At 34.9% G+C, this 14,624-nt stretch overlaps 3 protein-coding genes across 13 annotated transcripts in view; all 3 read left to right on the top strand.

Moving 5' to 3' along the window:
• The window catches only part of LOC125052210 (E3 ubiquitin-protein ligase Ufd4), a 33,912-nt gene extending 25,358 nt beyond the window's left edge, over positions 1-8,554 (top strand). For 10 of the 11 annotated variants that reach the window (XM_047652880.1, XM_047652878.1, XM_047652887.1 and 7 more), the window contains 11 exons: positions 396-475; positions 1,072-1,270; positions 1,501-1,641; positions 2,169-2,292; positions 2,521-2,713; positions 3,049-3,176; positions 3,653-3,768; positions 4,499-4,712; positions 5,103-5,344; positions 6,178-6,322; positions 6,961-8,554. In XM_047652880.1, coding sequence (XP_047508836.1) covers positions 396-475; positions 1,072-1,270; positions 1,501-1,641; positions 2,169-2,292; positions 2,521-2,713; positions 3,049-3,176; positions 3,653-3,768; positions 4,499-4,712; positions 5,103-5,344; positions 6,178-6,322; positions 6,961-7,098 — 1,720 coding nt within the window. In that variant the 3' untranslated portion in view covers positions 7,099-8,554. The remainder of the gene's footprint in view (positions 1-395; positions 476-1,071; positions 1,271-1,500; positions 1,642-2,168; positions 2,293-2,520; positions 2,714-3,048; positions 3,177-3,652; positions 3,769-4,498; positions 4,713-5,102; positions 5,345-6,177; positions 6,323-6,960) is intronic. The other variant, XM_047652879.1, reaches the window with a different exon arrangement.
• Positions 8,555-10,373: 1,819 nt separating this feature from the next.
• On the top strand, positions 10,374-11,454 carry LOC125052212 (histidine-rich glycoprotein-like). Its single transcript, XM_047652889.1, has one exon. It carries the CDS (start codon positions 10,577-10,579, stop codon positions 11,315-11,317), a length of 741 nt encoding a protein of 246 aa, XP_047508845.1. The 5' UTR covers positions 10,374-10,576; the 3' UTR covers positions 11,318-11,454.
• Positions 11,455-13,663: 2,209 nt separating this feature from the next.
• Positions 13,664-14,624, top strand: LOC125052616 (histidine-rich glycoprotein-like). The gene has a single exon (XM_047653559.1). It carries the CDS (start codon positions 13,787-13,789, stop codon positions 14,561-14,563), a length of 777 nt encoding a protein of 258 aa, XP_047509515.1. The 5' UTR covers positions 13,664-13,786; the 3' UTR covers positions 14,564-14,624.

Here is a 14,624-nt window from a genome sequence, read left to right as displayed (position 1 = left end):
TGCCAACTTACTACAGCATCGTTTCTCAAGCGGAGGGTCGCAGTCTGTTGAAAAAAGATAAATAAAATCTGCATGTAGGTACCAAATATTCGTTTACTAAAGGAATGAATAATGATAGTGTACTGTTATAAAACTAATTAATATGTAAGAAATAACTTGCTTTACTTAACTTTTTTCCTTTTATTCACGACATAAAAATGGTTGCGAAACGATGTTCAGCCTATATTATGATGCATAAATAGTATTTAGGCATATGTAACTATATATTATATAGCTTATGACTAATATACTGTCTAGTGCTGTAATGTATGCATCCGGGATTTTTTAATTTAGGAGGTAGGTTAATATGGTGTAGTAAAAGTTTTTTGCAGATTTTAATAATGTATTTATTACAGCTTAACGTACAAGGAGGTGGATAGTGCGGACACGTTGACGCCTTCGAGCGATACTGAGGAAGACGAACCAGCCGATCCAGGTAAGTCCATGTATTTTAATTTATATAGTACATTTTTGTTGAAGTATTTTATTATGGTACAAATATAACACGTAAAAGACTATTTAATAGTATGGTTCGGCAGCACACAATGATAAACAATCCGGCTACGGTTTGCCTTGCTTTCTTATAGCTGTCCTGTTCTTATACAGTACAGTACAGGCACCGCATAAGACATTATCCTAATGTTATTAAATGTGTGGTTAGGGACGTGTTTATCCAAATTTAGTGACGTAAAGAACATAGTGATACATTTGATCGCAACGGAACATACCACTTAAACTTGAATGAATGAAAAAATTAAAGAGTATTTATTATCCACAAAGTTTAAGATGAATCTGAATTCTCTATCGTCGACGTGACGATGGTATGGCAAAGAAGATTGTTGTTGAAATTACGACAAATATAGAAAGAAAAGTTTATTAACTGATATAAACGCAAATTTATTACATAACTCGATGTTTAGAGTGCTTTTCAGCCATATTAGGAGACTGGTCTTGACAATCATAACCTTAATACTTGTCATTTCATAAGTTACAGGTGTTTTATTATAATGTTTTATTTATTTTTATGAATAGTTGAGTGCGGTGTGATCGGTTGTTGTGGGGAAGCAGAACGTGGCGCCATGGTCTCGTGTTGTGTGCGCGTGCTTCGGCGCCTTCAAGCAGTCGTGCCTTCCTTACCGCCACATGCATTGCTCTCAGCCAAGTTGACCACAAAATTGCACCATCAGTTGCAAGAGCCTCTTACTCTTGCTGCTGCAGCTGCACCTAGATGGTAGGTTTACGTATAAATAAACAAAAAAGTTCACGCACACATACGCGATACACGTACTTACTAACGCAAACACATTTACTTACATAGTCAATCATGGTAGATGCGTTCGTTACCGAAAATGAACGAAAACCCTTGACCTAACACTGACAGTCAGCGTCTGACCTACACTATTTTGCTATGTTATAAAACTGTCCAATAATACCTCAAATAATTTCGAAATTTTCTTCTAGGTGCCAACAATTGAACGACTGGTGTCCTTTCCTGTTCCCACTGGAGACTAGGCAGATGTTCTTCGCTTGTACAGCGTTTGGTACATCAAGAACGATAGTCTGGCTACAGGCACAGCGCGATCGGGCTTTGGATAGGCAGAGGTATATTTAGTTCTATTATGAAACCATTTGTTTTATTTTTTTTTTAAATGAAAACTTCTTTAGCAGCGTCGTACATTTTTTTTGGAATGGGTAAAAAATGTTAAACTCACGTCAGGACACGTGACCTGATCGAAAATTCGTAAGACGGATGGAGAGTAGACAGCTGGCGCGGCGTATTTAATGTAATATAAATTGTCATGTTTGTGTACGATAGCGCAATAAATAAATATTGTATTATACCACATAAATGATAGTACTTTTATACTGATAATTAAAGCAATTCGTGCAAAATTATTCCCTAACCATTCCAAAATATCAAAAATGCGGGCGTTGGGCGATCACGGAATATTTTCCATATTTATTTTCCAACATCTTATTTGTATATAAAATTTTAAACTTCAAGCTTTTCTATGTACAAAAAAATAATAGATTATAACTCGGATATATTGGACTTCGATTACATATTCCTCGAGTAACTAAATAGTTAAATTATTTAATCTCATTAAAGCTAAATACAATATTTACAGGACCGGTAACACTGTGTCGCCCCGTCGTGCGGATCTAGAAGCGTCAGAGTTCCGAATGGGTCGATTAAGACATGAGCGAGTAAGAATACCACGGAATACTCATTTGCTGCGATCTGCTATGCAGGTAAAATATTTTAACCTAATTTCAAGATTTGTAATTTATTTAGATAACTGTATCTAAAATCTCTGGTAATTTTAATTTAAGACTTGCTTTTTTACATTTACATTATTACAATGCAATACGCGGTGGCCTCAGAATTCCCTTCCCCATTCAAAGAATAATTGAAATTGATATATCTATTCACTATAATGATTTTCGTTGTTTTAATAAGTAATCTAATAATATTTTCAGGTGATGCGCGTCCACGCAGGGCGGAAATCGGTCCTAGAAGTGGAATTCGAGGGCGAAGAAGGCACCGGTTTGGGACCTACCCTCGAGTTCTACGCACTCGTAGCAGCTGAACTGCAACGCACTGATCTCAATATGTGGCTCAATGATGCGCATACGCTCGAAAACAACGCGCCCCATATCACTGTGCCTGAGGGTAATTATTTTTTATAACATGATAGAAAAACATAAACAGTAATTAATATTTGATATATAATTAGACTGATACGTTATAACTATTCAGATTATAAAACGATAGTGGAATATCCAAAATGCTTGTTATATGAATTTAAAAAAAAAACAGTTTTACTTTAGAAAATTATTTTTTAAATAATTTCAATGCCCTATTCAAATTATTTGTACAAGCTTAGAATCTTTTTTGTTAGAAGTCTAAAATTTACTTAACATTTATACATAATTATTCATCGAAATAAGGGTCTCCTGCATACTAAATATACATAGGAAATAATCAAAATGACCATCAAATTTCAGTTGAAAAACCGATCGGTTACTACGTGTCTCGCGCCGGCGGCCTCTTCCCAGCGCCGTTGCCGCAACAATCAACAATCTGTGATATAGTTTGCAAATATTTCTGGTTCCTAGGAGTATTTTTAGCTAAGGTAAGATTTTTTTCGTGATTCCATAATCGTTCGTCAGAGTGAGACACATCAAGTTGACATATATTATATAGATTAAATTTTGTATTAACGCCCTCTATTGTCGCGAAGTTGATATTTGCAGATTTTCTCCGGATTTTTTCATAATTGATTGAATGCAACAAACTGAATAACACCAAGTGGTTGCAGAACTCTTTGAATTTCTTTTGAAAATGAAACCAGCTTATAATGCAGCTGAAAATATAATTTTATCCATATAGTTGTTCTTTATATTTAATAATAATAATAAAAGCCCTTTATTCGCAGTCGTATTCTTAAATCTAATTTACATAGCGAAAATAATAATTTATTAGCAACCGCTTTGGTCAGGTTGTCTGTCGACATAGGCCTCCCCCAATTGTTTCCACGTCTCTCTATCCTTGGCAGACCTTCTTCAGTAGATCGTCCTCCCATCTTTTTATCGTTCTTTTTATTTACAGGTTTTACAAGATGGGCGTCTAGTCGATTTACCCTTATCAGAGTCTTTCTTGCGAATAATGTGCGGAGAAGAACTCACTGCTGAACATTTAGAGGAAGTTGATCCCATTAGACATAGGTTTGTATATACACACTTTACAATTTTTAAGTTATTGCATAGATTTTATCGCGGGCTTTGAGCGCGGCGACCGAATCAAGAAATTCCATTACGAAAAAAACCTTACACACGATGCCTTAATATAGGTGCGGCAAATACGCGTAGATTGGGACAGAATGTATACTGCGCATTCCCATCTCTCTGACGAGATCTGAGATCGGTGACGTAGCGTGAGCGCGGCCGGTGCAGCCGGTACGCGTTAGAGTGAGACAGACTATATAGGCGTTTTAGTCTTGAGTCTGGTAGAGTAGTAGATTGAAATAATATCAAAGAAAAACAAATACTGCATAAATAAAAAATAAATAAATAATTATAACAGCATAAGTTGATAAAGAATGCTATATATATATGTACATATATATTATGCAATAGCATTACCGCGGCAATCCCCGAGTGCCACACATTTTTTTTATTATAAAATTAGGTTTCCGCGTAATGCGGTGCGATATGATTTCTAATGCTGTTTCAATAGTTACAGTGGCTCTACCGTGAATTTTTAGCAATCACTAAATTCAATGAAAATCTGGTCATGTCTAAACGAGTGTTAAACCTCTTTATCATGATTTTTACATGCATTATTTTATTTACCTTATAAATCATAAATCTTGATTTAAGAACCGTCCAATTCATTACCATGTGTTCATAGATTTTTTATCGTTTATTATAATTAAATACACAAATGTATTTTCAGGTTCCTAACTAGCGTAATAGAAACTGCTTGCGAATACGACGCGATAAAGCAAGATGTTTCAATAAACGAGGCTGAAAAGGATATGAAATCAAAGGCGTTGTTGGTAGAGGGCGCCACGTTCGAGGAGCTCGCACTTACCATGACACACGTGGCTTCCAACAGCGATCCATCCGTTTCAATTCAGCCGCTATGCGATGGCGGAGAACATATCGAGGTAGGAAATTTAACTATTAAAAAACGATTAGAAATTGTGTTTATTAAAAAAGGTTAACTATCTGCTGATAATAAGCCTATCAAACTTGGATTTTTCGAATCTTTGATTTTCTTATTTGGTGATTACGTCAACAGTAATTATTTACTTTTTTACACATATTACCCACACATTGTCTATGCTTGAAAACGAAATACATTTTCGAGGATTCCTACAAAAAATTAATACGTTTATGTACTATTATTATTGAGAGCTTTGCTTACTTTTGTTGAAAAATGGGGGGGGGGGGGACAAATTGCAGTATATCTGCTTACGTAATACTTGAACGGCCCCATAGTATAAATATTGTATCATACAATTATGTGCACGGTTATAAAGACGATTCTTACATAGGTGGGTGCCCACAACGCCCGCGAATACGCAACGTTAAGCGCCCGTTGGATGGTCAACGAAGGCGTACAGCGTCAAATATCTGAGTTCCGACGTGGTTTTGGCGCTGTTTTTCCGCCGAGACGTCTACGCGCATTCTCACCACCCGAATTGCGTTTACTGGTCTGTGGCGAACGCGGGCCCGTTTGGACCAGGGACCATCTCCTTCAGTACACGGAGCCTAAGCTGGGATACACGCGTGATAGGTCAGTTATTTCAAACTTTTCTCAAATATTATAAACATTTGCCCTAATTAGTTTTAATTAGCAGTGGCCTAGTGGCTTTAGCGTGCGACTTTCTTCTGAGCACGTAGGTATGAACACTGTGCGCCAACCTTTATGTCTATATGCGCATTTAACTCTTGCTCGTACGGTGAAGGAAAACGTTGTGAGGAAGGATAGAGGGCCGATGGCTGGCCATGCGTCATACTCGTGAACGGGTGCTACTTGTGGTGACTGGTCGTACTTGAATTCGTGTATGCGGTGATGTTGGTTATTTCGACTATGTGTTTGCGTGTTGTTCTCACGAGAATGTAAGTGCGTGCTCCTATTTCACCATGCCTCCTGCTGATAGAGGACCAGTCTTTGTTTTTAATTTATGTTATTATTATTAATTACTTAAGATGTCATGTGGAACATGGTGTAATGGTGGCGGCTCCTTACAAACGTTGTGTAAAAAAAAATGGCGAATAAAAAGAGTGGCGGAGAGTTTATTGCCAGTTATTCTTTTTCGTTCTACGCCCTTGATTTGAAAACTGACACTAAATGTAAAGTTAGAAGCATTTCATATACATTTCTTTTTTTGACGATCATAAGTGTACAATGTGTTACCTATATGATTAAATGATTTTTGAATTTAATTGATAATGCGTTTGACCCAAAGGTTTTAGCGCCCCTGCTGTTTAGGTTAGTTTTATTGTTTTTACAAGTATAAAATAAATTCTAAGCAAAGCTTAAATACTCTAAAAGGTAAACATTCTTATAATTAAATAAATTCAGACGAATACAGCATAACATATTTTTTAAATTGTTTTTTACAGTCCGGGTTTCCTACGGCTAGTAGAAGTGCTGGTAGAGATGTCTCAACGCGAGCGCAAGGCCTTCCTTCAGTTCGCAACTGGTTGCAGCAGTTTGCCGCCCGGTGGATTGGCTAATCTTCATCCTAGACTTACAGTTGTTCGCAAGGTAATTAAAAAAATAACAACATACTAGTAATACAGCTAATAATATTGTCTAAGGATTTTTTATATTACAATACAACAATTAAAAAAATGTAATATTATACATTTTTATCTGAAAGAAATATCAAGAATTAAAACAAAATATTATTCCATAATATATGGTTATACCTCTCAAGTAGGAATGTTTATAGTATATTTGAGTAGCCAATAATTTACTATGATTTGTTCGGCGTCATTCACGCTATTGCATGCTTATGTGAGTTGTATATGACCAAGCATTTGTAAAAAGTAATATATAGTAAACGAAAGAATACTGTATAAGTTTTTTCTTTTTATTAAAAAAAAGTTTATTATCAAATTTTTTAATCTCAAAGTACTCTAAGCCTATTTAAGCCAAAGGCGGACGATCCGTATACGATCTGTGCTAATCTCTCTCTTACTTACAGTTTCACAGAGCTGATTTTTTAAATTTCATTTCCAAAATAATTTTAATTTTAATATTTCTAGCTTTTTAAATCACATATTTATAGTTTGTAGAATTCACTCAGTAATAGTTATTAACTTTTTTTTTTCTAGAAGTAAAATATTATTGTAATGCCCATTGGCAGACCATTTTAAATAAAATAAATATTTCCCTTTCAGGTGGATGCTGGCGATGGTTCTTACCCGTCGGTTAATACTTGCGTACATTATCTGAAACTGCCAGAATATTCCTGCAAAGAGGTTCTTCGCGAGAGATTACTCGCAGCAACCAATGAACGAGGATTCTACCTGAATTAATGTCATATCAGACATTTGGATGATCTTAGCCCAATAATACTTCGGATATTAATTTCATTTAATTGAGTTTGCTTAGATTCCGTACTTAATGGCATATAAACGAATAACAACGTAGTGTTTGTGGTTTTAAGTTGGCACCTATTGATCGTTTTTGTAAGGTCTTTTGTGGCCAGTAACTCTGGAACAAGTTTCTCGCGCCGGGAGTCGAAGCCAGGTCCTGCGATACGACATATACGTTTACCTCTAACGAAGGCCGTGACCCCGTGGTCGCGTGACCACATGGTCGGCCTTAATAAGTTACTTAAAAACGCAAAGCATTTCTTTAATTATTCTGTGCATTACAGATGGTACTATGTTTGTTACCATGGTTACGATGTTCCGTATAAAAACGGTAACCTTGGTAACAAGCGTAGTAATCGATCTAAAATAAAAAAAATATTTAAACACCTTATTACGTCACGCAATTTCATTGTAATACGTACGTTCATTGACGTATTATGCAACCACTTGATTTTTGACTTCCAGAATTACTAGAATATTGTCATTTGTTGAATATTACCAATAAATCTTTTTCAGTTGTAAAAAAACATTTGTAATGTAACATAACAATAATTATATCACTATAGTATAATTATTTTATTACGTTGCAGGTTAAATGCAAGCAAAATCTCTTGTATGGGTAATTTTTATGGAATTCACTAATTAAAGTTCTGGCAAACTGTATTCAAATTTTACAGTCAACATAACGTACAAAATTATGTAAAATGTAAAATGCTATTGTTTCCTTAATAGAGTGCAACGTAGTTAAAATAGTCATAGTAATAAAAATGCTTGCGTTTCGCTTGTATAATAATATAAAAGATTTCAACTTCAGTAAGAATATTGTTGTTGCCTTAAGTGTGTATTTTTCTAAATAATTGTGTCTCGAGGCTATACAAGTCTCTGTTTAACGATTTGCATTCATAACATAGATTTAAGCATTTTTATCGGAGATGAATTCTACATTTCTAACTAAAATCTTTATAAAACATCTTATGTATTTTTTGATTCACGCACTGGAGCAAATATATTAAACAAGTCCAAAATTCTTTTGTCATTCGGCAAAGATCTGTTTGAGGATCTGCTCGGGTTCCTATAAGTTTCAGATTCTAAGACATTTAATTAAATGCATTGTATGATTTCTAGCGGGCTGAGGCGGTATTTTCATCGAAATTTCTGCTTCAATATGAGGACTGACAAGCACTGGCTTAAAATTGCAATTTCAAAAGTGTTTAACACAGTGTAATCTTTAAGTTAATCGATTTTTTCAACTGAAAGTTGTTCTTGTGATTATAAATATTATAAAAAAAAATATATTTAGTTTTAAATTTACGTTAAGTTTACGGTATTAATGAGAACTTAGGATTTTGTAGAATGAACTCTGCTATTTGTTGTTGAATAAATTAAGTAAAAAAGAGGATTGTTTTTATTTATGTCTGTTTCGAGTTAATTAGTGTATTTATATACAGAGTGTTATACATTTCAAATATAATAAATGAATAGAGAGGATAATATACATCGAAATGGAGAGTCGCACACAAGTTTGGCGATGACGACCAAGCTTGGTCCTAAATTTTCTTATTTGGTGATTACGTCAAGAGTAATAATTATTAACTTTAACTTTCTACACATCTTACCCACACATTGTCTATGCTTTAAAAAAATGCATTTTCGAGGATTCAAACACAAAATTTATACGTTTATGTACTAATATATTATATACATAGATAATATGTAATTTTTGAGAGCTTTGCTTACTTTTGCTGACAAGAGGAGGGAGGGAGGGGGTGGGATAAATTGCAGTTAATCTGCTTACGCAATACTAAGTTATCAATTGCTATCGCAGATTTTTTTATAGGCATCCTCAAGCTCTGTAACTTTTCTTTAGAACTAAATCATATATCAGTGGACTGGTTTTCAAATCGGACTACCACGACAAAATCTTTTCACATTTCAGTAATATTTGAAACTCACAAATAACGTGGCTTTCTATTGGTAAAAAGCCTACAACTTTGCCTCTATTCCATATTAGTATAGATGATGATACTTAACGAAAATAAACGGACGGAATAGAACGTAAGGAAATTTTCGTTCGATTTCAGCTAATTAAATTAAATTCAATTTTCTGACGTAGTCTGTATATGTGTAAATTATTAAGTGTGAAGTGAATTTAGGCAATTTTTTCGAATTTCGATAAATTCTTTAAAACCGATGTACACGGCCAAACAAGAAGTGGTCGGCAATAAGGACGAAGATTTTTGTACTTTTCACTTAAATGATTCAAAATATGTTAAAACATAATAACGAGTGTAACCTCCTCTTGCCAAAATCACAGATTGAATCCTTCTAGTCCTTCCATCCTTCCAGGCGTCCTTGTAGGCAGTTCCACGATGTGATTAATAACGTTTTGAGGAATACGTTCTCACTCTTCTTCAATGACTCTTTTTAGCTGCCTGATGTTTTGTGGAGCAGGTTGCACTGATCTTACTCGTCTCTTTAGAACATCCCAGACACGCTCAATTGTGTTGAGGCCAGGACTTCAAGCTAGCCTATCTAAAAGACGGATCCCAACTTCTTGCATGTACGCTTTCAATTCCCCGGGTGCGGGTGAGCATTGTTATCCATCAAAATCGAATCTTCGTTAAGCGGAGTAGAAGTTGGCTTGTGGACGGTCTGGAGGAGGCTTTTGGCTGCCAATATCAGGAGTTACCGCCCGGCCCGATACTGAGATATAGACTTAAAACAGTTTATATTTGTTGTTGATCTCTACGTGTAAGAGTTTCGGCTTAGCGGCTTATTCTGGGCTGCTATAATAATATTATTAAATTAATATTAAAATAAATACGTTTTATTAACTAATTAACAAAAATAAAAGTTAAAAGAACAAAACACAGCTAACCGCCCACACATAAAACCATATTCCTTTCTTAATAATAATGGACTGCTCTGGATGTGACAACACGTTTAAAGAAATATCTAAGTTTTTCCAGTACAGAAATTCATAATAATAAACTGTTGGTCATCATTGATTAATTACACATGTATTACATTATTTTAAACTACATTTTCTCCTTTTCACTCGGCTCAAGAGTATTAATCTGGCGCTAAAAATATTTAAAACGATTTTTAAATGTACATAATAAACCTACGTTTGTATTGAAAAAAATAGAGGAAATGCAAGTAGAAACCACTAGAGGGAAATATTGCGTTGTTCACATTGCAACCGACGCCAGTAACAAGCACGTTTTTTATGAATGTTTTGTTCGGACAACGGGTCCCACTGCGCAATGCAGTCGTATCTCGCCTCTACGACACAGTTACAACCTTGGTGTTTTAAATTACACAAGTACTAACTTAAAGAATTAGTAACTATAAAAATGAATTGTCATCGACACAAATTATCAGTTCTTCAGCACAGCCTTACGGATACAGTGGCAACATGAGAACAATACTATGGTGTTGTATATTGGTAGGGGCGCTGGCCTATGTCAGTTGCCGGGAAGTGACTCGGGAGAAGCGGGATGCCGATCTTGAAACTGCTGCTACAGGTCATGGTGGCAAATGGGACAAAGGTGGTGGCCACGAACATCACGCTCATCATCACCATGACCACGGAGATAAGGGTCATAAGGGTTATAAGGGCCACCATCATCACGAGCATGGTAAAAAAGGACACCACCACCACGAAGGACACAAAGGACATCATGACGAACACGGTGGGCATAAGAAACACCATCATCATGATGACGGCCATCACCATGAGCATCATCACGGTGAAAAGGGACACAAAGGACATGGTCACCACGAAGAGGGACACTATCACAAAGGACACTCCACTAAAGGACATCACGGTGTACATAAACACGATGAATTCAAAAAGGAAAAGCACTTCCATGATCATCACCATGACGGTGGTCACCATGAACACCACGGTGGACATCACGAAGAGCACGGCCATAAGAAAGGCGGTGAATTCCATAAAGGACACAAGCATGGCGGGCATCACCATCACGAGCATGGTAAGAAAGGTCATCATGAGAAGGGTGGACACCATCATGACCACAAGGGCCATCACGGTGAAGAAGGTCATCATGAGCATCATCATCATCATCATGATCATGGAAAGAAGGGTGGTCATGAAGACCATAAGCACTGGGGCTTCAAAAAGGGACACAAATAAAGGCCAAAATCCCACCGACGCTAACTGCCCTACAGATAGGTTTACTTATAATATTTTTTCTGTTACTGTTATTTTTTTACTGTTGCTGTTTGATAATAAATTTTAAAAATATATATTTCTTTTAAACACACATATATATCCTCGTGTAAACCAACACATATATACAGACTGGAAAAGTGCGTGAAATGTGTTACATGCATCAAATGCCATACAGTAAATGTAAATAACATTATATCGGTGATCTTCTACGTACCTAGGACCAACAGTTACAAGTTAAGGGTAAAAAATGATGATATATAATAATAAAGGATACATGATGCGAGACATGCAAATTGACTGTATAAGTCGACTCCATAAGTACGCTACATAATTTTTCACTATTGAGTTATTTTTTATTTTTAATATTTATATTTGTATATCAAATATGAAAGCTTTCCTGAAAAGACTCAGCTAGTACTTTCTTATACAGCTGGTAAACAAGATAGTCGCAAAGCAATTTTTGTTTCGACAGAAGTTATATAAATGTTGCTATCGAGATTGGCAACATTATTAGTGGGATAAGCCTATTCCATTTCGACATTTAATGTTTAATGTAGCTATGTAGACTTATTTAAACGAGTCTCAAATAGGCGATAATCTATAATATAGACTTGATAGTTAGCAAAATCAAAAGTAACTATCTAAAGGATAGTTACTATCTAATAACTATTTGTGTTCTTTATTTGAAATATATTAAAATAATATTGTATCCTTTTAGACTGCTCCCAGCAGCCAGACAGCACACACAATAATAAGTTTAAAAAATATTGTGTTTAATTATAACTCTATAATTTAACAAGATTAAGTTTCTGTTAAAATAGTATTAAATGAAAGTTTTAATTCGATATTCTCTTGGGAGTGCACCTTCATCCCTTGCGCCTTATATAGGTATGTAGCGTAAGTACTTGTAGCCTGATTGTATTTTTATAGCTTTACCTATACCCTCGCTAAGGATGTGAATGATGTCTTTAAAGGTATTCTTTTTAAACATTGTACTGTACCTATTACTGTTGATAAATTAAAATATTAAATTTTCTTTAATTAAGCGTTTTCTTTTAATTTCCTTGGTCGGCAATTTACTTAAAAATAGTCTAATAAAGATATCTACGACGTGTCGCCCTTGATTGTTGTGTTTATTATAGGTCTTTAAAAATAATAATTTGTATTGGATTTTTAAAAATATACGTCTCTATGGTTATTTATTTATATATATATCTCCAACTCGTTAACCTAGCTAGCTAATTTTAGAGAGAGAGTATATATATAATTATACATATATATACCTAATTCATAATTTCCCTTGTGATTGTTATTGGATATTTGTTCAATAGAAGTATGTAAATAATTAAATATTTATTATAACGGCTAGCGCGGCCTGTAATAATTGGTCGACCGTAAAATTATTACGTAGCCCTTTTATGGCTATTGTAACACATTGTAAAATTTAAGTATCTTTTTGCTCGCAATTGTAGTTTTTATATGAGAAACTGACATAGCAAAAATTACATCACAATCGTACAAGCTGCGTTGAAGTCTGTTAAATTTTTTCACTACGGCACTGGCAATAACTCTTATTTTAGCTATATTCATCGTCCTGAACATAACTCTGTCTATCCAATAGAAATAAATTCTTATTTAGCAAGGCTTTGAGAACACGAAAGATATTTAAAATTGTTAATATTTAACCAACTTCGCGTTAAAAACGTATTATGTATTGTATATAAAAATGAACTGCACATCATTTGTGTTTCAGATCGTTTTTATGTTATACAACATGCTTGTAATTAAAGTAATATGTATAAATAACTAGTTTTTAATAAAGAAATTTTATTAAAAACTAGTTATTAACACATACATAGCCGAAATTCCAAGACGTATGATAAGTACACGAGGAAGGAATAATTAAGCGACGGGGAATAATTTCACTTAAAAAGCTTTTATCTTCCTTCATTACCTTTAACGCTTTTAGTAATATGAATATTATAATTAGTATAAGCTTATTACCAAAAGATGATTATTACGAAATGATGTTTTTAAAAGAATACTTTGACACAATGTTTCATGTTTTAACTTGTAGCAACTTACGTTTATTTAATGCGACTGACTGGTAACTATTACATAATAATTCAATATGGAACAGTAAGACAATAATATGGAAAAGTAAGAAAATGCGAAAATAATTTATTTAATATCTTAATTATCTAATGAAAGCCGGCAAAAAAATATTTGATTCCAGATCGATATACATGAACTAAATGCTACTAACGGATTCGAAACATAGACACAACACAATACTTGCTGCAATAGATTACTACGATTCGTCATTTTATAATGTTACACAACGATTTATATAAAACGGCTGCGAAATTAGTTATCTCGTCAATTTAAGAAATAAGTACACTGAATCCAGACTAGTAATTCTGGCCGATCATGAGGTCATTAATATTATTAGGACTAATGTTATTTTACGTCGCTTACATTGATGCGAGACGCTTAAAGTCATTAAGAAAAGATGTGATTTACGACAAAGACAACGATCAGATAGATGCTGCTTCAGAACATAAAAAAGCTGAAAAACCCCAGGATCATGAATTCAAAAAAGGTGGCGGAAAGGATCACCACGCTGAACATCACGATGATCATGGTGAAAAGGGTCATAAAGGTTATAAGGGACATCACCACCATGAAGAGAGTAAAAAAGGACATCATGACAAAGAAGAACATAAGGGAGAATACGATGATCATGGAGAAAAAGAAAAAAAACATCATCATGAAGATGGACATTATGATGAACACCACAAGGGCGAAAAGGGCGAAAAAGGACATAAATATGCAGAGAAAGGACATTATAATAAAGGACATTCAACAAAAGGCCACCACGAGATCCATAAACTAGATGAATTCAAAAAAGATAAGCACTTCTTTGATGAAGATGGAGATTCCGGACACGAGGAAAAACACGGAGGATTCCACGAGGAACATGGTCACAAGAAGGGTGGAAAATACCATAAGGGCCATCATCACGGCGACCACCACGAGCATGAACATGGGGAAAAGGGCCATCACGAAAAGGGCGGGAGTCACCACGTGCATAAAGGCCATAAGGAATCCGGAGGACATGATGAACATCATCATCACCATGGTGATCACGCTAAGAAAGGTAGCCATGAACATCATAAGAAATGGGGATATAAGAAAGGTCACTAAACCGCTAAATCAAAGCGAAACAATTACCGATTTTACAAGGCTTGCTGCTCTCGATATTAAT

This window comes from Pieris napi, chromosome 9 (genome assembly GCF_905475465.1).
Source record: "Pieris napi chromosome 9, ilPieNapi1.2, whole genome shotgun sequence".
Classification (NCBI taxonomy): Eukaryota; Metazoa; Arthropoda; class Insecta; order Lepidoptera; family Pieridae; genus Pieris; species Pieris napi.
The sequence above is the reverse complement of the archived record's forward strand: the minus strand, read 5'-3'. Positions and strand labels throughout refer to the sequence as shown.